This window comes from Odocoileus virginianus, chromosome 4 (genome assembly GCF_023699985.2).
Source record: "Odocoileus virginianus isolate 20LAN1187 ecotype Illinois chromosome 4, Ovbor_1.2, whole genome shotgun sequence".
NCBI lineage: Eukaryota > Metazoa > Chordata > Mammalia > Artiodactyla > Cervidae > Odocoileus > Odocoileus virginianus.
In genome coordinates, this window is record NC_069677.1 from 12,047,295 (window position 1) to 12,070,270 (window position 22,976).

The 22,976-nt window shown below is 48.3% G+C and overlaps 1 protein-coding gene across 2 annotated transcripts in view; it reads right to left on the minus strand.

Annotated features, from left to right (window-relative positions):
- Nucleotides 1–2,829, minus strand: part of HEG1 (heart development protein with EGF like domains 1) — an 83,336-nt gene extending 80,507 nt beyond the window's left edge. Inside the window, exon 1 of one of the 2 annotated variants that reach the window (XM_020916276.2) lies at nucleotides 2,398–2,829. In XM_020916276.2, the coding sequence (XP_020771935.2) occupies nucleotides 2,398–2,659 (262 nt within the window). In that variant the 5' untranslated portion in view covers nucleotides 2,660–2,829. Of the gene's footprint in view, nucleotides 1–2,385 lie in introns of both variants that reach the window. The other variant, XM_070466124.1, reaches the window with a different exon arrangement.
- Nucleotides 2,830–22,976: the final 20,147 nt, after the last annotated feature.

The window sequence follows — 22,976 nt, forward strand, 5'->3', positions numbered from 1 at the left end:
TTCCAGCGTTGAGACTTGGCTGCCTTGGAAATAACTGATTGTACCTTGTGATATACAGTGGCCGATCAAAAAAGGGCCAAAGAAAATCTCAGCGGTTACTAGGAAACTCAAACTCACTGAACATCACTTGATGCAAATTTCTTGTTCATTGTTTCTTTTTTCCCTCTAAGTGACATTGAGCCACCAGCAGAAAAGAAGCACAAGTCCTGCCTGAATCTCAGCTGTATTAGTAGCTTCTATTAGTTTTCCACAGGTAATCAATTTCCTCTCTTCTACTCTCACCTTCCTTACATTCCACCTGAGAGCCAGCCTGAGCTCAACTGAAGCATAGACACTCCTTGGGTGGTCTCTGTGGAGGGGTGGGAGGAACAGGGAAGACCCTCTCAGGTCAGAGAAATTTGGGATGCCCTCAGCTCCTGCCTAGCTGCTCTCTGGGGCTTTCATGTGCATGCCTCTAGAGCCACCTGCACCTGAAACCTCCTTTGCTCTCAGCTCCCCAAAGGAATCTCTGCAACTGGAAAGGTTGCAAAGTCAAGACTAGCAGAGTCACCCGCCATGCCTGTGAGGAAGTGTGGATCATCTACGGTGGCAGGGATCCCTGACCAGCAAGGGAGATCAGCCCCAGCTCTCACCTGCTGAGTCCCCGAAGCCAGCTGCCTCCACTGTCCCTCTCCTGTAACACTGAGCTCTATGTGATGTGTGAGGATTCTCAGCCACAAGAGAAGGAAGGAGACTTCTGTACCAGTCTCATCCATTCAGGTCCCTCGCAAGTCAGCATCCCTCCCACCCATCCATGAACAAGACCGGACCCTACAGCTAAGAAAGCCTGACTTCCAGCCATAGAAAGCTGCTTTCAGTTCCTATACTCCACTTTCCACTTAGAGGACTGACACGTTTCTGCACAGTATTCTTGGTTACTTTCCTTGTGTGAGAAAACCAGGAAATGTTCTTTTATGTTCTTGATTCCCTTCCGTGGAACTTAAAACAATGTGTGCTGTAAGTCACCTAAAGCTGGAGTCACAGTGAGTGTGTCTCTTAAGTCTCTGGAAGCTTCTTTCCCCTCTCCCTTCCCTTTACAGTTTCTCGATCTTGTGCCAATGATGGAGAAGCTCACAAGGACAAGGCATTTGCAATGATGAGAGTACTACTGAATGTGAAATTGAGTTTTTACTTGAGGATCTGATTTTTTTTTTTAAAGCTTTTTGCTTATTTAATTAGAGGAAGCATCCCTAGGTGCAATGAAGTAAGCTAATTCCTATCCCAGGAAGTTTGTGTAATATGAGAGACTTAAATGAAGTATCCACTAGGAAGATGAAACCTGTCTTCAGCCTTCACCTAAACTCCAAGACAATACCTAGTGTTCCAAGTGACCTAGCTTCTCTGGGCAACCCAGGAGAACAGATGCCTTGTGTCACTCATGAGAAGGCAGTAGTTTAACACCACCACATTGCTGACTTTGTTCAAAGCACTTTCCACTTATTTTTACTTTCATTTTGTCCCATCATCACCAGGAGGCTGGGAAGAGCGAGGGTCATTCCTTCCATTTCACAGATGGAGAGACCGAGATCAAAAGTGGTCACAATGGTATTATGGTTGGAATTCCACTCGGTCCTTAGCATTTCTTCCAGACCCAAAGAAGGAACTGGATACAAAGCTCTGGAGGAGAGCAGGCAGATCCCTCTCTGAGTGGGCAGGCGGTGGCTGTGTATGGAGCCACAGCTCATCAGGAAAAGAAAAGGGAGGAAAGGCTGGGGGCCAGTCCTGTGTTGGCGTCTGCCATACAGGGCTTCCCCTTGGAACCCCCCACCTCCACACAGTCCCTGGATCTCTCTGCTTTAGAGAGAGTCAGTGGAGCGTTTGGTTTCCAACTACATCCTTTGTCTTTTACAAATATCCTTAGGGCTAGAACGCTTAAAAAAAAAAAAATCAGTTATTTAAATTTGAATGTCAGGCTCTGTACCGAGAGGCCTATTTCTGCATCCAAAGAAAAAAAAAATGGAATTGGGGAACGGGCTGGCCGGATGTAATCACCTCCGAAGTAGAAGAGCTTTTTGTGAGGTTTGGATTTTTTTCTTTTATTTTTAAGGTAGGTGTATACAGGATCCGGGGTCCACTATGGGAGATAAGTTTTCTTCCAAGGGGGTGGGGGACAACAGGATGGTCACACACCCCCAGTCCAGCCTCGCGCGAAAGCGTCTAGGAAACCACTCTTCCTGGCTCGCTGCCCTCCCTCCGGGTCCACTCGCAGAGTCCCAGCGCGCCCGGCCAAGCGGAGCCCCCACCTAGGTGAGCGTCGCCCGGGCCTGGGTGGGGGGATGCGGCACCGGGCGCGCCCACGCCCCCAGCCGGAGGCTCGCGCGTCGCTCGTCCCCGGCTCTCACTCACCCACGCTCTCACCTCGGGGGGCCTGACTCGAGGGTCCCGGCCGCCTCGCGGCGCCCGGAGCAGGGGCGGTCTGGCGGTGGCCGAGGGATGCGGGCCCGCGGCGCTCCGAGGGCCGCGTGGGCGACGGCGGCAGCTTGAGACGCGAACTGGACTCGGTCGGCCACGCCGGCCCCGCGCCTGCCGGGGAGGGCGGCTGGCCCCGCGTCCCGGAGGCGGCCGGCGGCGGCGGCAGCAGCAGCAGCAGCAGCAGCAGCAGGAGCGGCGGCGAGGCCATGGTGGCGGCGCCCGCCCGCGCTCACATGCCCGGCGCGCGGGGCGGGCGCGGGGCGGCCGCGGGTGCGAGGGACGCGGGCGGCGGGTGCCGCGCGGGGCCGGGGAAGTGAGCGAAGTGAGGCTGCGAGCGCGGTCCCCGCCTCAAAAGTTGTGGGGAGCCGGGGGAGGGAGGCCGGGGGCCGGGCGGGCGCGGCGGAGGCGGCCTCGGCGCCGCTCCATGCTGATTAGCCCGGGCGGGTCGCGGGGCGGGCGGCTCCTCCTCGGGTTGACATCACCGACCGAGCGCGGCCGGGCCGGCCGGGGCGGGGAGAGGGCAGGAAGGGGGCGGGGGCCGGGCCGCGAGCGCCGGCCTGGGACCGCGGGGGGAGGTCCTCGCAGAGGGCAGCCTTGGGCGCGCGCGCACACACAGACACAGACACGCACACACAGACACACATATGCACACACGCCCTCCCTTCCCCAATTAGAATCGCCTTGCCATGTGCATAAAATTTAGAAAACCCGAGTCTTCCAAATCCGGAACCAGAATTTCCCAACTCCTTAAATGCACAATCAATCCGTGAGAAGCAGGTACTGGGTAATGTGATTAGCACTAACTAGATCCTACAAAGTGCTTTGATATGCAGAGCAGTGGAACCTGTGGCCCTGTTCCCACCCTTATTAATCTGAAGTGTCCCCACCACCCAGCATCACTTCTCCTCCAGGCCCCTGGGGCTGGGGCTGAGTTGGCGGTGGCCAAGCCTTAACACCTCACCCTTCAGCCAACTGGAGAGTCATCCTACCCAGCTCCCCGCGCCCTCTCAAGCCTGGATTCCATCCCCACCCCACCACTGCCTTTGGCTCACATCAGAGTTCTGCAGAAATGTCACGGCCAGGACACCCAAACAGGCTGCAGAGAAAAGAAAACCGTGAATTCAGACATGCCTAGGGCAAACTCTATCTGGAAAAGGCTGTAGATCGTGTATTAAATAGAATAATGCACAAGGATCCCTATATTTTAAACGGATAACTTCAGGGGAAAGAGTCAAAGATTTCATGTAAACGGACTTTCTTGGTAAATAAATGATAAAATGTCTAAAATTTTAAGACTAAGGCTCTGTATTTCTAGGTGAAGAAAGAAAGGCTCAAAATGAGAGAATAATTTGCTCAACATTCAGAAGCTAGACCCAAAGATGAAGCGATTTATCTGTGAATGACCATGTGGCATCATTAATTCTGGTCCCACAATTTTGAATTTGCAATAATCCAGACAGTGTCTCAACTGAAATGAATGCTGGAGCTCCTTGGGAGTCTCGTCAGTTCTCCTGGGGACCCTGTCCGACCACCAGATGCTTGGGAAGCTGTGACTGTGGACTTCCCTTTCAGGCCTGTCTCCACCCTGGTTCTCTGCTCCTCAGTGGCCGTCCCTGAGCCCCATGACCCATCTTGAGGGTAACAAGCAGATCATGGTGTCTAGGACAGCTACAGATGGACCCAGACCCACTCTGGTGGTTCAGTCCGAGTGAGTCACTTGGTAGAAAACATAAAGGATGCTCTGTATATACAAGCTCACTTTAAATTGTGGAGTGAGAAGTTAACGACTTGGTTTTATTTTGTTTTGTTTTTAAAGAACCCCCAAACAAACCCAGCTTTCCAGGGCTCTCGCATGGAATTACCAGGCCTTTCCAAGAAAGTGTCATACCATCACACCCCTGTAGGAAACTTGGTTTGCCCTCCTGGCCCCAGTTCAACTTCTTGGATCCTTCTCTCATAGTAACTGAGAAGAGGCTGCCCAGAGTTCTGATATAACCAGTTGCCCAGAGGCAGCCAGACAAACCCCAACACGCCAAGATACTGTGAGGTTCAGAGGTTCTGGTCACTGTTATTCCCTCCCTTCCTCGGAGAACATTCCACATAACCCATCTGCCCTCCTGGGCAACCAGTGACATGTAAGGACTTAATGACTCTCAGGCTTCTGGTGTGGATTCAGAGATGTCTTCACCATCAAGTCCTGAGGACCAAACATGCACCTGTCACACATGCCTCCCCTTTAGGCACAGATTCACCATCTCTGATCTTCTCTCCACTTACTAGGAGAAGGACCTATCTCAAGTCAGCTGGGTAAGGCTTAAACTGTGGGTGAGGGGAAGAGTGGGAAACACAGGAGAACTTAGAAAGACTGATCACAGTGAAGATGGATCTCAGCATAATTTCATCTCCTCCCAGGACAGAAAAAGAGAAAAGAGCAAGAGAGAGCTGCAGGCAAAGAGAACCCTGGAGAGAGTAGTCATATTGGTTTTAGGGCCCTTGCCTTCTGTCCTGACTTCACCACTATTTGTATGATCTGGGCCTGTTTCCTCAACTGTGAAACAAAGATTGTCCTGATGATTGCTAAGATTGCTCCAGCTCTGCTATTTTAGTGTTCAGTAAAAAAAAAACAAAAACAAAAAAACTTCTGACACAGTAGCAAGGAAGTATAAAACAGGTGTCTAAGGAATTTGGAGTGTTTCCTTCCTAGGGATGTAAAAATCCAGACAAGATTTTTGGTCATCTCAGATGGCTTAGAAGGGGCCTGTCTGGAGCCAAGGAGATAAATCAGATGACATTCCTAGGTCCATGCCAGATCTAGAATTAAACAGGTTGGAAACCCATTCAGACCAAACTCCTGGACTGAGTAGGTTAAGAGTCAGACATTCCTAACCTCTCTAAGGGTGGGAGTGGGGCCACTCAAGAGTGGTTGACTGTGAAATCAGCAGTGAGCCTGGTGTCTCCAGTACTGTATATAGTCAGAGCTTTTTCAGGGGCCTTTCCTGCTGTACTTGTAGGAGCTGGATTAGCTTTTGGCTAGGCTGCAGTAACAGAGGTTCCCCAAAGGCAGCAGCTTTACGTGGCAGATATTTTATTCTCTCCGTTCACTTAACAGACTGAGGCACTGATGTTCAGGTCAGGAGGGTGGCTCTCCCCGACTTGTTTTTCGGGCTCCACACTGTGGCATCTCTGCCATTCTCTAATGCATAGCTTCCAAAGTTGCCCTTGGAATTGACATCCCAATCAGCCAGAGGTGAAAAAGAACATGAAGATGTGAGGATGGGAGGTTTGGATGGGGCAGGCTTCACTTCCTCTTATATCCCACTAGAGAGAACATAGTCACAAGGCTCACCAAACTGCAAAGGAGTCTGGAAAATATAGTCTAGCCATACAGGCTAGAAGGGGAGAAGGGATTTGGGTAAACAGCTGGCAGTCTCTGCCCCACCACTTACTATCAGTAGGGCAGGGAAAGGAAAGGGAGGAGAAAGGAGATTCATATCTCTGGCCTCAGTTTCCTCCTTCATAAAACAAGGGTGTTGAATCAGATGATCTGTCAGGGCCCATCTGTTTTAACATTCTGTGGTTCCAAGAGGTGATGAAATGTCCTTCTGCACCAAAGTAAACAAGCCTGCAGTCTCCTGCGGCAGCCTGTGCGCGGCCTGTGGACTCCTCCTCTGCCAATCGTCTGGAGGGTGGACCCTGCAGAGAGGGCCTTGGGTTCTCTCCAAGTTCTGTTCCTGAGCTGTTCTCACTCTTTGGCCAAGAAAAGTGATCTCTACTGACCTCAGTCTCCCCAACTGTACAGTGGGGAGAAAATAATCATTACCCTTTGCTGCCTCTTGGGGTTGATCTGAGGATATGATGAGATCACTGTCCGGAAGGCATCAGGAGCCCATTGGACTTAAAGTGCTACACATGATGCTCTGATTTTAACCAGAGCCTTTAATAACACTGCCTCAGAATAGGCCCAGAGTGTGCCCGTTCCTGAGGATAGTGCCCTGGTAGGGTTTGTGGCGGTAGACACAGTGGTGACTGCATATCAGTAACATCAAGGGACCAGAGACCCTGAGGGCTGAGAAACCAGTCAACAGACTCCTAGACTGAGCGTCATCTGGGGGTAGGATGCTGGGCCTGCTCCTCTGCTGCCTGTTCATCACATTTTTACACCCTCGGGGTGTTTACTCATCCTCTCATCTGCTTGTCCCTTCCACCCCTCATCTGTGAATTGCTTTCTGGGAAGTCCTGAACCCAGCATGGTGCCTTCTTTCTTTCATTTAGTCATTCAACAAATATTTACTAAGGGACTCCTCTGTGCCTGGTGCTGTGCTGGGTGCTGTGTTGTGCTGGCACTGTGCCTGGCACTATCTGTTGGGTGAGTCTCTCAGACTTCACAGAGCTTAAAGGTTTGGAGGAGACAGATAGCAATCAAAAGAATGCAATGTAAACTTGTCATTGTGGAAAGTGCCCTGGAGGAAGAGACATGGTGTGAGGGTTCCCTGTAAACTTGATACTGAGCTACTATCTGGAAGCTCTGTAGGCCATTAATATGTAGGCTACTAATCAGGCAAAGGTGAGTGGGGAGCAAAAGCCCTGAGGCAGGAAAGACTGAGATAAATGGAAAGGACCAAAGCAAGTCAACCTAGTTAGAACACAGAGAGTGAGGAAGAACATGGAAGGAAGTGAGGCTGGAGACTTTCAGAGCAGATCCTGACAGCCCGTTTTTAAGATTTTTTGCTTTATCTTAATAATTTAGAGAAGTCATTTTAAGGCTTTATGTTAGTGAGGTGGAGATGGAAAGTATCCTTCCGGCTGTGACAAGGGGAATGATTTAGAAAGAGACATGCGCTGATGCCTGAACTCTTGGAGCCCATGTGAGAAATGAAAATTCTTGGATGAGGATGACAGAAATGGGTTCAGAGAAGAAAACAGACTTGAGACTGCAGGAGGTAAAATCCATGAGATACACAGATAGATACAGAGGATGAGGAAAAGAGGTCAAAGATTTCCCGAGTTTCTGGTTTTTGTGATTGGATAGATAGTGGTACCGCACAAAGAAGGGGAACAGTGGATGAGAACTAGATCATTGCGGTCAAGATCATTAACTTTGTCTTGGACTTGGGAAGTTTTTGAGATGCCCACGTGGCCATGTCAAGCGTGCCTCTGCAGACCTGGAACTGAGAGGAGAGGTCCAAGTTTGAGGTCTAGATCTGCGTAATAGGGAATGAGATCATCTAGAGAGGGCTGTAGTAAGTGAAGGAAGCCTAAAAATGAGCCCGGGGGACACATCATGAAATGGCTGGGGAGAGGGACTGTGCCAGAAAGGAGACTGGGAAGGAGCCATGGAGATGTGGGAGGAAATCCAGGAAAAGCTGTGTCACTGGAGCAAAGGGAAGGAGATCATGGTTAACAGCATGTAACTCAGCTGAAAGGTCAAGTAAGGTAAAGACCTGAAAATCCACTGGTTTTAGCAACATGGAAGTAACCAGCGACCATAGTAAGAAAGGTGTCAAGGGAGCTGAAGGAACGGTGGAGCGAGTCGGGAAGGATGGGAAGTGGTGAAACCAAGCTGGTTGATATAACTTCAAGAGTTTGGCTTTGGGCTTCCCTGGTGGTCGAGTAGTTAAGAATTCGCCTGCCAATGCTGGGGACATGGGTTTGCTCTCTGGTCTGGGAAGATGCCACATGCCTGGGAATAACTGAGCCTGTGTGCCACAGCCACTGAGCCAGCGCTCTGCACCCATGTGCCACAACTTCTGAAGCCCACTCTTCAAGAACTCCTGCTCCACAACAAGAGAAGTCACTGCACAGGAAGCCCACACACCGCAAGAAAGAGTAGCCCCTACTCGCCGCAACTAGGAAAAGCCCACGTGCAGCAACGAAGACCCAGCACAGCCAAATAAATAAATAAATACATCTTTTTTTTTTTTTTTTAAAGGAGTTTGGCTTTGAAGGGGAAAGTGTACTAGGAGAGTGACTACAGGGGAGTGGAGGGGGCTGGGAGTTTTTGTTGATTTTAGTGGGAGAATGTGGTCATAGAAAGGGTCTGCTTGGGAGAGAGAAAAATTGAAGGTTAAAAAAGAGAAAAGACGGGTGACAGAATAGGGCTTCTGAGAGGCAAGAAAAGAGAATCCATAGCAGAGGTGGAAGGACCAACTTTGGGAGAAAGGAAAGAGAGGGCTGATGGGGTTTGGATTTCTGAGGACTTGGGATTTTTTTGTAAAACAGCAAATACAAGGCTATTTAAGAGTTGGGGGACTGACGGGGTGGGGTCTCTGAATTTGAAATTGGGGGGAACATCAATATATTCATTTCCTAGGCTTGCTGTAACACAAAGTACCTACAACTTGGTGGCTTAAAACAACAGTTTATCCTCTCACAGATCCGAAGGCTGGAAGTCCAAAGTCAAGGTGCCAGCAGGGCCATGCTCCCTCTGAAAGTTCTAGGAGAGAATTCTCCCTTGCCACTTCCTAATTCCTGGTGGCTGCCAGCCATCCGTGGTGTTCCTTGGCTTGTAGACATATCACTCTAGTCTCTGCCTCTGTCACTACCTGGCCTTCTTATAAGGATACCAGTCATTGGATTTACAGCCCAAACTAATCCGGTCTGATGTCATTTTAACTTGATTACATCTGCAAAGATCTTTTCAAATAATGTCACATTCACAGGTACTAGTGGTTAGGGTTTGAACATATCTTTCTGGAGACACAGTTCTACCCACCAGAATGAAAAAGTTTAGAAAGCTGAAGAGTGTGAGACCAATGTGCCGGTAGACCCATCCTATTCGGGGCTCCCAGAGCTTAGTGGACAGTGTCCAGCATTCCCAGCTCTTTCCAGGGTTCTCCTCTCTGCTGATCTGCACCCAGCATCCTTAGCCTGAGCTGGGGCATGTCAGCTCTCTCCCATTTCCAGGTAGATTCCCTCCCACCAGGAACAAAGACTTCTGTCCTCCCTTGACCCTTCCTCCGTCCCATCTCAGTCTCGTCTCTCCATTCCACCCCATCCTTTGCTCTGCCACTGATGCGTCCAGAACCCCTGCAGACAGAAGCTGCTGAGCCAGCCCTGGAAGCAGAGGGCTACAACAGAAGGGAGAGGATGCAGGCCCCCAGGGGACACTTGCTACACCTGCACTGTTTTGTTCAGAGTTCCAGGAAGCAGAATGCCTCGGGATTTTGACAAGAGAACTGAAGGAATAAACACATCTCCTTATTTTTGACCCCCCAGGAGATGCCTTACTGTCCTTTTCTGGTATGTCAGGAATGGTTTCCTTTTGTCCAGGCCAAGCTGGGCTGCTCTCCGCCTGCTGGTGCAGGGCTCTAGAGGCATTTGCCTTGGAGGGCCGAGGTGAGAATGTAAACACGGCAAGGCAAACGCACTGCAAACGGGCTGGGACCTCCTCCAGGGAGGAAGGCTTGTTCACAGCTTGGCCAAGCTCCCAAGCATCATGTACAGCAACCCTGAGCTCCAAGTTCGACAGCTTGGGGTGGGTCCTCGAATGACCTTCCGTTTCTTGTGTGCCCATCTGAGAGGGCCGTTCCTTTCCAAACAACATTCCTCCGATAAAATCGGTTACACACTGGAAGCGTCAAGGAGCCAGGAACATTCTCCAGTGCAATGGGACTCTGATAAAGTGGTCTGATTTTGCAAGGCCTTCTAGCATGAAAAATCCTCCCCAGAGCAGGCCGAGAAATTCCTGGGATGCCAGGACACTGGGCAGAGTGGCCTGGGCCCTAAGGAGCAGAAAACCCAGAATGACATTCCTGCCATGGGCAGAGAGGCCTGCGTTTGCAGGCATCATCTCCTTCAGCAGTCAACACATAGCTGACGAGGACTCTCCAAGTGTCAGGCCCTGATCTGGAGTGATTGGGAAGGCGGTATCTTCGTGTGACAGGTCAGCATCCCTGTCTTTCAAAGAGCAGTGATAGCTTGCTCCCACACACAGCCCAGGTTAGCAATCAGGGGCAAGTCTGTGGCTTCACCTCCAGGGGTCTCCTCCATGGGCGCTTTTCTTCAAGTCTCACTTTGCATCACCGAGTGCCTCCTGGTTCGTCCATTTCTCTGTGTCTCCATCAGACTCTCTTTTCCTGCCTTTCCTCTAATCAAATTCTTCTTTTTTTCTCCTTTTTTCTGTTTCTTTTCTCTAACAAACTGTTACACAGAACTAAATACATTTAAAAAGTATTTGTGGAATAAACCTTTACATTCTCTGGGTTTTATTCTTAAAATTGGTATTGGTTGAAGAACATGTGTCCTTCTCTGTGTCATCTGCATTTCTTACAGGACCATGAGTCACTATTTATGACTTCTTATTAAAATAAGACGTACGTAGAATATGTGTAGTGTTCTACAAGTACACATGTAGTGGCTGTGAGTGTACCACGCAGAGCTCACTACCAGAGCGTAGGCATGGGGAGCACTCACGTGGACAGATGTCACGTTCTTCTCTGCCCATCCTCCCACACCATCACCACCATCCTGAATTCTTTCAGCACAGATTAGTAGTTTTTGATAAAATACAAAATACCTGTTTTTTAAGTTTTCTATCAGTGGAGTGCTGTAGGATGCACCCTTTTGCACCTGGCTCTTATTGCTCAGCATATGACAGTAGATTCACTCACAGGCAGCTATAAACCCTTCATTCTCCTTGCTTCACAGCACCCAAGGTGGGGCCAACCCACAATTTATTTTCCCTTCTATGGTTAATGGGCATTTGAGTGGTTTCCATGAGCAGCTATTACAAATAATGTTGCTATTAACGTTTGCGTATGTGTCTTTTGATGGCATCTATTACTTTTATAATCAGGGGGGAGAAAAGAAAACTATTTCCATTTTAAAAGATGGAGGTGGACCAGTGCGATGTTTTTAGAAAAGGGCTCTGGAGTAGGAAGTTAGAACACATGAGCCTTTGTTCTGGCCTCTCTACTCTCTTATTTCTACAACTTTGAGCCAATCAATTAATCTCAGTTTTCTCATCTGCAAAAGATGGACAGTAATATCTGCCATTGGTAGGCATGACTACCTCACAATCAAGATAGATGATGGATATGAGGGGTTAAGTGTCATGCAAAAATAAAACACATTAAAGAAACACATTAAGGAAAAAATAAATAATAGTTACATCTTGATTTGCCTGTTTTTAAAATTTGAGAAAACAAAATTGAACCTGGGGCCTTAGACAAAAGATCTCCCCAATCCTGATCCACTGTAGGCAATACAAGATACATACATATCTCAAAGATAAGAAATAACAAGTAAAACACAATAAATGTCTCAAAATATCCTGTCTCCAAAAGTCTGCTTCACGTGAGTGACTGATAACAGGTGGCCTGTGACATCTTTTATCCCTTTCAAGTGGCCTTGTCTCTGAGTAGATGGGGCCCCTGGTGTAGACAAGCTCCTCACTGACTGAGCTGTAGGAACCTGGGGGATGGAGGAGGGATGTGCCCACGGAGGACACACAGAAGGCCAGGACTGGACGTATCTTCAGACCCAAACCAGTGCCCTGTCCCATCCCCTGTATTGTTCCCTCATAAGGAGAGACTCAGACAACAGTGCAGGGCTGGAAACAGGGCTGCATGACTGCTGACCAGCAGAGCATGCATATCTGAGGCTCCAAGCTCTCTGCCAGCATGGGGTCATTTGTCAGTGGAGGGCACTGGGGCTGTCCACACGCTGGTGCAGATGCAGGATAGGCATGGCCGCCAGCTCCCACCCTGTTCTTCCTCCCCACCCAACCCAAACAAACCCTGTGCTGAGCCCACGCCCTTCAGGGAGCTCCCACGACACTGGCTGTCCTGTGCTTCGTGGCCAGGGACGCGAACCTCCAGGGTCCCTGCCCCTGTCTGGGTGGGAAGGGAACTGTGGCCTGAATGAGACAGAGAGGTCTGGGAAGGAGACCACTGTGCAGGAGGGGTTCCGAGCAGGAATTCCTGAGGAGATGGAGAAGTGAATGAAAGCTTTAAAAACCAGGCATTGCCCTAGAGTTTCTCAGCCCTGGTTGAATATGAGAATTGCTGAGGGGATTTTTACAAAATGCTGGTGCCTGGAACCCACCTATGTAATCAGAACCATTGACCATAAGATGGGGCATCAATATTTTTTTAAAGTTTCCCAGGTGATTTTGGGGATTTTCCTAGTGTTCCAATGGCTAAGATTCCAACCTCCCAAAGCAGAGGGCCTGGGTTCAACCCCTGGTCAGGGAACTAGATCCCACATGCTGCAACTAAGACCTAGCTCAACCAAATAAATAAAAAAATAAATGTTTTAAATTTTAGAATCATTTTCCAGGTGACTCTAATTTACAGCCACAGTTGATAACCACTTCCTTATCCTTAGTGCAGTAGGAATACTCAAGAGCATGTAGCCTTCAGCAGTAGAGGGACATGATCAAAGCAGTTGCTCAAGAAGCATTTATTGAGCACCTACTGTGTACCAGCAGGCACTATGCAATGCTCTGTGTATACAGAGATGAGGAAGATGTATATTCTCCCTGCCCTTGACCAGTCAGCAAATCAGGAGAAGGAACAGAACCACAAATAAGTATAATATAAAGAAATTTGTTTTACATAAGTATGAACCAAGTGCTCTAAGAACATTGAGGATTTGCTAGAGAAAGCTTTCTAGGGAAGTGACATTAAAATTCTTTCCTGAAGGATGTGTAGGAGTTTACCAAGCAAAGGAAACAGGGGAGAACATTCTAAGTGGAAGAAAGCATGTTATACAGGTGCCTAGTTTGATCCCTGGGTTGGGAAGATGCCCTGGACAAGGGAACAGCTACCCACTCTAGTATTCTGGCTTGGAGAATTCCATAGACTGTATAATCCATGAGGTTGCAAAGAGTTAGACAGAACTGAGGGACTTTCACTCACTCAGTCCTATGAAGACCCCTATGCTCAGCACAATGTGGGGTGTGGGGAGAAGAGGTTGGAAAGACGATAAAGCAACCACCAAGAGCTTGATACCATTTGAGCTCTGAGTATTTGAAACTTGAGCTACAGAGAGCAGATTAGAAAAGAGAGAGGGTGGTAGGAGGGCAAGCAGGAGCCACTGTAGATATCCTGACATGAAGTGATGAAGGCCTGGATCAAGGGGTTGATGGTGGGAATGAGGAAGAGAGCAACCGAAGAGATACTGCCACCAAAAGCAACAGAACGTGGTAGCAGAACAGATGTAAGGAAACAGAGAGGCAAAGATGGCTTCACAGTCATTTGATCTGAGACAGCAGGAGAACAGGGTAACATGGCCTTAGCAAGGACAGGATGCTGCATGGATTACTTGAATTTTGTATTAACTCCAAGACATCCACAAGGAGATATATGCAAAAGGCTAGTTGAAGGGCACATGCTGGGTTGTAAAGGTAAGGAGGGGAAAATACAAGGGGAGAAAGTGAAATGTCCAGGTATAAACGGTCTACACCAGGCATTTGTCAGGGAAAGAAAAAAATGAGATAGATACCAACCAGCCAGTAGATCAGGCACAAGGTGTTTGCCAGGACTGACCTGTGTGTGGGTTGAGACAGGAGGATGAAGGAGGAACTGGAGGAGGCGGAGGAGCTAGGTCCAGGAGGTGCATCCAACACAGAAAGTTTATCTTCAGGAAGGAGAGGCCTTTCTTCATGGAGATAGAGACGTCTGAGGAAACTTACTCCCAAGGTCCTGGGTCCAAATCAAACCCTCTAAAGCAGATGTCAGGAAGCTTTTTCCATAACAGGCAACACAGTCAATATTTTAGGCTTTGTATACTAGATGGCCTCTGTCACAACTACTTAACTCTCCCATTGTAGTGGGATGGCAGCATGAATGAATGGGCCTGGTTGTGTACCAATAAAACTTTATTATCAAAAAGAGGCAATTGGTTGCAATGGCTAATTTTATATGAAGTTCACCTCAATTTAAAAAAACTGCAGATTCTAAGCTTGATTTGGCTCACAGGGCTACAGTCTGCCAACACGGAGGTGCAGGAGGAGCTGTTGGGGACTTAGGGTCTGGGCTGGCTTACATGGGACTGTGAACAATGAGTGGTATGAATTCAAATCCAGTACTACCACTTACTATAATAGCTAATTACTTAACTTTCTCAAGCCTCCATTCCTTCATCTGTAAAATGAGGGGAAGAACAGTAATATTTCACTGAGTTGTTCTGAGGATCAAATGAGATAATGAATAGAGGGCTCAGCGAAGATTTTCTTATTTATAAGGACTGACCATGAATTGCAGGACCCCAGATGCAAGTGGGACTGGAAGGAAGGAAGGAGTTGAGGGTAGGGCTGGGAGGTCAGGGGGAGGGGCTGTAACAGCAGAGAGAACAAAATTTGTATACTCAGGGCTACAAATAGACCCACAGCTGCAAATACTCACACTTGTGCATACCACACCAAGGTCATGTAGCCCACCTCCCCTGTTCTTAGTGGAACGAGCTTCTGTCATGCTTTGTCTCTGGCCCATCAGGGTAGTCCATACAGAAATGCCCCCTGCAGTTTGGTTTATCCGGTCCCAACATGGACAAGCATGCCTCACCAGCAAACAGCATACAGAGCTTGGGCCTGGGAATGCTACTGCTGTCGCAGAGCCTGGAGCTGATGGAGATGACAGGTCTCAGATTCGGGTCAGCTCCAAACTTTTCCACCTGTGCTTCTCAACCTTTAGAAAATCATCTAGGGGAGCGATTACTTTAAAATATGTATCCTAGGCCCCACCCAAGAAATTCTCATTTAGTAAGTCTGGGAATGGTTGGGAAAATTGCATTTTGGCAAGAATCCCAGGTCATTTTTTGTGTCAATGAGCTGAGAACCACACTTTCAGAAATAAGGCTTTACACCCTCATCTCTGAACGCAGCTATGTGATGGAACAATGGGATCCCCCAGTTTGTCCCTGGAATCATCAAACAGGGTCCACCCCATCTCTTAGGCTCCTACTGCTCATGAGGAAAATATAAGCTCAGATTGGGTGTCTTGGGTAACATGACAAATTCTAAAACAGATGTGAAGATTTTCCAGGACTTTTCCAGGACACTGTATTTACCAGGAATGTTTTACCATCACCTCGAGAAGAGGTGATACTCTGTCCTCAGTCCATAAGAAAATGTGGTGAATAATTATGAGTCTCAAAACATTTTGGTTAGATAGACAAATAGACATCCAAGAGCAGTCTATTCCAAATCCTGTTTCCTCTCCACCTGGCCAGCCCAGAAGTCTGTGCCCTTTTCCTCCTCCTTCATCCTAGAACACTCCTGCAAAGCGAGCTGCAGGCTGCTGGGGGAGCAAGTGCTGTCATCTGGTTTCATGGTTTCTGAATCAAAAAGAGTGGCTTGTACACATGCATTAAGTACTTGCTAAGTGAGTGACTGAATGAACCCATGATGAGATGGATGGGTTGACAGGACACATAAAATATACTTAAAGCCACGATTGGGATGATTTATAACTGAAGACACACCTCTACTACTGAAGGTCTTTCAATCTGGTTGAGCAAAAAAAGAGCTACACAGATCATGAATAAAAGATGCACAGAACCAAAACTACAGTTGCTCACTACACACACACACACACACACAATTTTCCTAAATAAACTGTGCTGTTCCTTCAAATCGGCATCTTGAAAGGCCCTATAAAATTATTCCAGTGATGCTGTCAATCCTCAAAGTGTGTTTTAGTGGGATCTCACCTTTAGATTTGGGGGCTGTTTCTTGCAGCAGCAAGCCCATCCTGACCCATACAGACACACAGAGTTACACAGAGTTGCCCACTTGCCAAGCAGTTCAGTCAAAAAAATTGACACTGCCATTGTGTCTGTCCTTGTGACTTTCAGCTTGGGATTCATATTTGAACCTTGGCCTCTTAACTTGTATGGTGTATGTCACATTGCATAGATCAGCATTCATTGAGCCCTCTTGCTGGCTGCTGGGGGATGATTGCTAATCCTTTGAAATGCCACTCACCCTCAGGGCTGCCCAGAGTGAATCTGATAGAGACCACATGGCCCATATTTCAACCCCATCTTCACATGTGGTGAATCCAGCTTCTTTTTTCAGAGAGGCAACTCTAACAGGCAAGAACAGTCAGGAAAGTGCATGTGCATGCACACACACATATACACACACGTGTTTTCAAAGAAACACAATTTACCCACTTTTCCCGCCCTTTTTTCTTTCTTGGAATAAAATTTGGAGAAAAAAAGAAACAATTTCAAAAAAGAGAAAAACCCAGGCTCTCCATTGTCTTAAGAGACTCCCATTACAGAAGTGCTCTGCCTCTTAGAAGGAAGCTGTGGCCACACTCACCTCAATGAACGGTGGTGAGCAGTCAACTATTCTTCTGCCCTCCATTCACCCCGGCCCAGCAGCCCAGGGAACAGGTAAGGGCACCAGCCCTGATGCTGTGAGATGGGCTGCATGCCCAGGAGCAGAGCCAATGGGGACCCCATGACGCTGGTGGGCCTTTCCTGCCATCTGCTTCACCCTTTACTTGAATGTGACCTTCCCCTCACCACCTAAGAAGAGTGCCCTGTCAAGGGTCAAGGGCTTACACCTCTACTTCTTGCGTCAAACCAACAAACTGACATCTATCTCTGCTTGTGAGCCCCCTCATAGCAGCCCAGGCACACCTCCCAGATGCAGAGATGCTGAACAGTGTGTGGTAAATATAGACTTCTGCATTTTTATCTGCAGAGAAGTGCAAACAGTACAGGCTAACCAAGCCCATGCAACCACTGCTTCTGATCCTCTCTTCCTGGGCATCCAGGTGGATATGTAGGGGATAAGATATAGCAAGAAAAGGATTATTTGCTCTAGAAGGCTTCCCTGGTAGTTCAGACAGTAAAGAATGCGCCTGCAATGCGGGAGAACTGAGTTTGATTCCTGGGTTGGATTCCAGATCCCCTGGAGAAGGGACGGCTACCCACTCCAGTATTCTTGCCTGGAGAATTCCATGGACAGAGAAGCCTGGCAGGCTGCAGTCCATGAGGTTGCGAAGAGTTGGACATAAGTGAGCGACTTCCACTTTACCTCAACCCTAACTTGAGAGTGGGATAGATTTTTTGATCAGTTTAAGAAAATTTCCCAAGGCTCTGGAAAGGGAAGGAAGGCTAAAAGCAGCGGTAGACGGTCATGGCCAGATGAGTCTGATTAGCTGAGGGAGGTGAGGGGGAGGTGGAACTGAAACAGCAAATGGTGACTGCCAGCTCCCCGCACGCTGACTGCACCTGCCGCAGAGCCCCTGCTGGTGTCTGGAGAAGGAGGCCCACTTTGTCTGCCGCTGACAAGATACAGTGGGGCCTCCTGAAGCAAGTGGACTCCACCCTGCTCTGAGACTTCGAGTTAGCAGATGCCAAGAACCCCTGCAGCTCCTGTGGATTTGTTTTCTTTCGATATTGCCCACAGTGAGTGACACAGAATCAGCAGCGCTGGTGGGAGAACACTTCTATGACACCTCCGCCACTATGATTTCCTCCCCAAATACTCACAAAGTCACTTGGAGGAAGGCAGGAATTATAATTCCCACTTTATAGAGAAGGAAATCAAGGCACAGAGAAGTTAAGAAGCCTACTGAAGGTCACAGAACTAGTAAATGGTGAAGCCAGGATAAACAGAGATCTTTGCCCCAAATCCCATGAATTGGCAACTATACCAAACTCCCTCTCAAAGGAATCCGCTTAAAGGTCAAAGGTTGGAAGAAGGGATGATCTACATTCTCTTGCTTTGATCCTTCTGTGTTATTTGTCTTTGCTCACCTCATTCCCTTGGTTCATGAGCTTTTCTATATACTCTGACCAACCACTTCCTTCAAGAAGTCACCTGGGTTTCTTCCTCACTTGGTGTCTCCTCAGCATTTGTGAATTCAACTTGCAGCAGTCATTTGACTGGATGCTGGACACTTTGAGGTTACACTCCAGCCCCTTCCCTGTGCCCCTCCAGTGTCTCCCCACCTCTCCAGACTCCCAAAGAGGGTCAGGTCTTAATCCTCAGATCCTATGTAATAGTTACTTCTATGGCCAAAGGCAAAAGCTTGAAAGCAAAAGGAGAAAGACGTGGCAGATGTTTAGATAGCATTAGAAAGAAAAGAAAGTGAAGTCGCTCAGTCATGTCAGACTCTTTATGACCTCATGGACTGTAGCCTGCCAGGCTCCTCTGTCCATGGGATTTTTCCAGGCAAGAATACTGGAGTGACGTGGGGGCCACGCGGCTCCCTGGGCAGGCCCAGGGGTCGGGGGTCGCCCTGCACTGGCTCCTGGCCGGCAGCCAGAGGCTCCCCCAGACCTGATGCTTCTCATTATTTATATGTTAATATGTTTGTAAAAAAAAAAAAAAAGAATACTGGAGTGGGTTACTGTTTCCTTCTCCAGGGGATCCTCCCAACCCAGGAGATCAAAGCTGGGTCTCCCGCACTACAGGCAGACTCTCTACCATCTAAGCCACCAGGGAAGCCCTAGATAGCATTACTAACTCAATGGACATGAGTCTGAGCAAACTCCAGGAGGCAGTTAAGGACAAGGCAGCCTGACATGCTGCAGTCCATAGGGTCCCAAAGAGTCAGACACGGCTTAACAACTGAACAACAACAACACCACATGGCCAAAGGAACTGTATAGACACAAGTAATGATCTCGAGATGGGGAGGTAATGCTAGATTATCCAGGTGGGCCTATTTAATTACATGGGTCCTTAAAAGCAGAAGAGGCAGGCAGGAGAGTTAGAGAAGATGTGATGGCAGGAGCAGAGGAGGAGGTAAATGGGCTTGCTGATTGCAGGCTTTGAAGCCTCCAGAAGCTGGAAAAAGTGGAGAAAGAAATTCTCCCCTACATCCAGAAGGAACCCAGCACTGCTGATGCCTTGATTTTAGGCCCATGAGACCCACTGCACACTTCTGACCTCTGGAACTACAGAAGAGTACTTCTGTGCTGCAGTAAGCCACCGTTAGCGGTGATTTGTTACAGTGGCAACAGGAAAGTAATACGTCGGGACTGAGCGCTCTAATTGTTTTGCTCCTATCTCTACCGGGCCCCCTCCACCCCCACTACCCACACCCACGAGGCACTGGGACAACTGGTCCTCAGCATGGAGGGAGGGGTGAGGGGCTCTGTGAACCTCCAGTCACCGGTCCTGCCCCTGCAAAGTTCAAGGCTGGATCCTCAGCCCCTCCTCCCACACACTCTGATCTCAGGGGGGATGCCCCCGACTGGCCCTCTCTTCCCTCCCCCATAGGAGAGCAGAAACCTGTCTGAAGCCGGATGGCTCCTGAGCCTGGAGCAGACTCACTGTATTCACACAAGGATCTTCTGGAAAAGCCTGAGCAATGCTGAGGGTGGATTTTTATCATCACTCTCAGACTTCCCTCCTCATTCCTCAGCAAAGAGTGGTACAAACCCCTTCCGGCCCTGGCCCTTGCCTGCCTTTTCAGTACTCCCCCTGCCTTGCACTGCCTCATCCCAACATTCTGGAAGCCCTCAATTACCCTTCAGTCCCATATGCCTTTGATCACGCTGAGCTCTCTATTGAAAATGTCCTGCCCCTCCTCTCTGCCCATGAAGTGCTTGAATGAGGTCAGATATCTCCTCCTCCAGGAAGACCTCCCTGACTACTGTCAGAGGAGTTGAGAGCTCCTCCATCTACTCCCAGATCCTGTGTCTGCCTCTATCACTGCTCTCACTACTACTGGAATCCCTTTAGCTTTCCTCACTTCCTTCTCCATGGGGAAGATGAAGCTACAAGCCAAGCTCCCACCAGCAGAAGCAGAAGGAACGCTCTGCCCCTCGCCCCTCACCAGCCCATCAGTCAGTCTTAGCTCCTCCCCATGGGAGGGGGAAGACCAGTCTGATTGGTCCAAGCTGGGGCCACAGTTCATGAGCAGGCAGGCACTGGAGTTGAAAGGTAGTAGGTGATCACTTTATGATCTCTGTCCATGTGTTATTGGGAATGGAGCCAGCTGGTCATTCTCTGCCTTGATTTCAGCTCCTCAACCAAGGGTCTGGGAGAAGCAGATTCTTAGATTCAAGAGGAAGAAAGTTAGACATTACAGGCCTTGCTTCAGCCTTCTGGTATCAGCTACACCATACTGGCATGGTGTTTCCCATCCTTAATATATTCCCTCAATCAGAAACCTGGAGGGAAGGCAGGATGATGAAATCCTGAACATCAGACCTCCACACTGACTTAGAATCATTTGTGCATGATGCTCTCTATTGATTATGTAGGTCAGAGAACTTATTAGCATATTTCCCAGAGACATCTGAGAGAATGACCCCTGTCCTGGTTCCCAGTTCTAAGTTCAAGAATCCCCTAGAACTGAGCAGTACTCACCTTGAAAGTTTGACTTTCAAGTGGTGACTGAAGAGTTAGCTCATTTCTGCCTGAATGGCCTGTGATCATATTTTTATGTTATAAAGCTCTGAGACTGGTTACTCAACTCAGGTGAGGTGGTCTCAGGCATGAAGCATGACTGCTTTAGTCATGCATGGGTGGGTAGATGGGTAGATCAATGCATGGGTCAGTGGGTGGGAGGATGGTTGAGTGAATGGAGGGATCAGTGGATGAATGGGTAGATGGTTCAATGGATGGGTGGATGGATGGATGGATGGATGGATCATTAGAGGGATAAACTGAAAGAAAGCAAGGCCTGAAGGGAGACATTCATGGTCCCAGAAGATCTAATATGATCCTCACTCATTCAGATGTTTTCCCCTACAACTGGGCACTCCTTGGTCTTGGACCTTGCGTCTAGGAATCTGACCCTTTGCTTTTTTAAGAAAATGTTGCTAGTCTCACTGCCATATATCCTGGCTGTGCTGGCATTCTTAGCACTCTTTATATAAGCAAACTCTCTCTAAATGATCCAGTGTCATCTGCCTCACCTCTCTGACAACTTGAACTTACTGCTGACCTCTGTCATACAAAGATAGCACATGGTACCTCTATGTGCCACCTCAGATTCTCTCTGCCCCACCTGATTCTGGGGCTGTGGCTGGTCCATCTTAGCCACCACCACAGCAAGAAGTTATGCTGGGCTCCAGTCAAGTTCATGCACATAAATCCAACAGCGCCTCATGCCCACGGAGTAGCTGCTTGCTGCAGAAACTCACTAGGTACTCACACAAGTTGAAATCACAAGTGCAGGGGGCGAGGTTAATGCCCCTCCCAGCTACCCTTTGACTGTGGGGAACAGGTGCCAATGGATGAATTCTCATCCTTTCCTCCCTCTGCAAGGGGGTCACAAGACAGGTGTTCTTACCGTCTCTCAGAAGAGTCCTCAGAGACTAAGTCCTCCACTGCACATGATGCTAAAGGGTCACTAACCCAATGTCATGCCTTCTCACCTGGTCTACCCTCTTCTTTTCTCTCATTTCTTCCCTGGATATACTCCCCAACACCCCTGCCAATAAAGCAATAACACATAGACTTCTGCTTTCTGGGGAGTTCAGGCTTAGAATCCATCACTCCATTACTGCTTTACTGATTACTATTTATATAATATAGTTTTGTTTAAATACAAGATATCTGGATCTAATTAGAGGTTCCAGTGTTGAGTGTCTGCCTCCTACACTAGATTGTGTGAGCGACTCCTTTCAGTATTCCCAACACTGAGAAGAATGCTGGAATTCTCTAGCACATCCATTCTTCTTTCACCCTTTTCCATAAAATCAATCATCTGGGAAAGTTCTCATCTTGGATACTTGAATCTTCTGCTGTGTATGGTTTCCAAACCCAGGACCATCTCTATTAGAGGGGATACTCTTCTAGCTTGTTATGCACAATTCAAAAAAGCCAAGGGCAGAATCACTAAAGCCTTCTGTGACCAGCTAAAAAATAGTGCCCCCAAAGTGGGTGCCCCCAACCCCATGCCTGTTATTGTGACTGTCCTCATTTGCCAAGGCCTTTGCAGGTGTGATGAAGTTAAGGCTCTTGAGATGAGATCAACCCACTAAATGCCATCACATGTCTCCTTTATAAGAGGGAGGCAGAAGCCCAAGTTATATGCACACAGGGGAAGGCAAAGTGGTCACATCAAAAGAGATTAGAAGATATTGGTCTTAAACATGGGAATGATGTGACCATGAGTCAAAGAATGCCAGCGGCCACCAGAAGCTGAAATGGGCATGGATCAGATTCTCCCCGAGACCCCTGGAGGGAGCACAGTCCTGCTGCCACCTTGTTTTTAGCTCAGCAATACTGATTTGGGACATCTGGTCTCCAGAACTGGGAGAGAATAAATTTCTGTTGATTTAAGTGACTCAGTTCGTATAATTTGTTACAGACACAGGAATCTAGTGCAACTTCATCTTTTAAAGGGCCCTCAGAGACACCAACTCAGCCCTTTATGAATACATTGTCTTTCATGCTTTCCCATATACCTATAGTTAACTCAGCATTTGTTTTCTTTCCATTGTTTCTAATGATGTTTAGAAGTCTGGTATTTAACCCCAAAGGTGCGAAAACAGTCATTATAAACTAGATGTTACTGTGAAGTTACCATAAACTAGGCCTTACTTTCTAGGGGAGAATGTTGAGACCTAAGGGCCCCTCATCATGATGTCCCTGCCCCAAC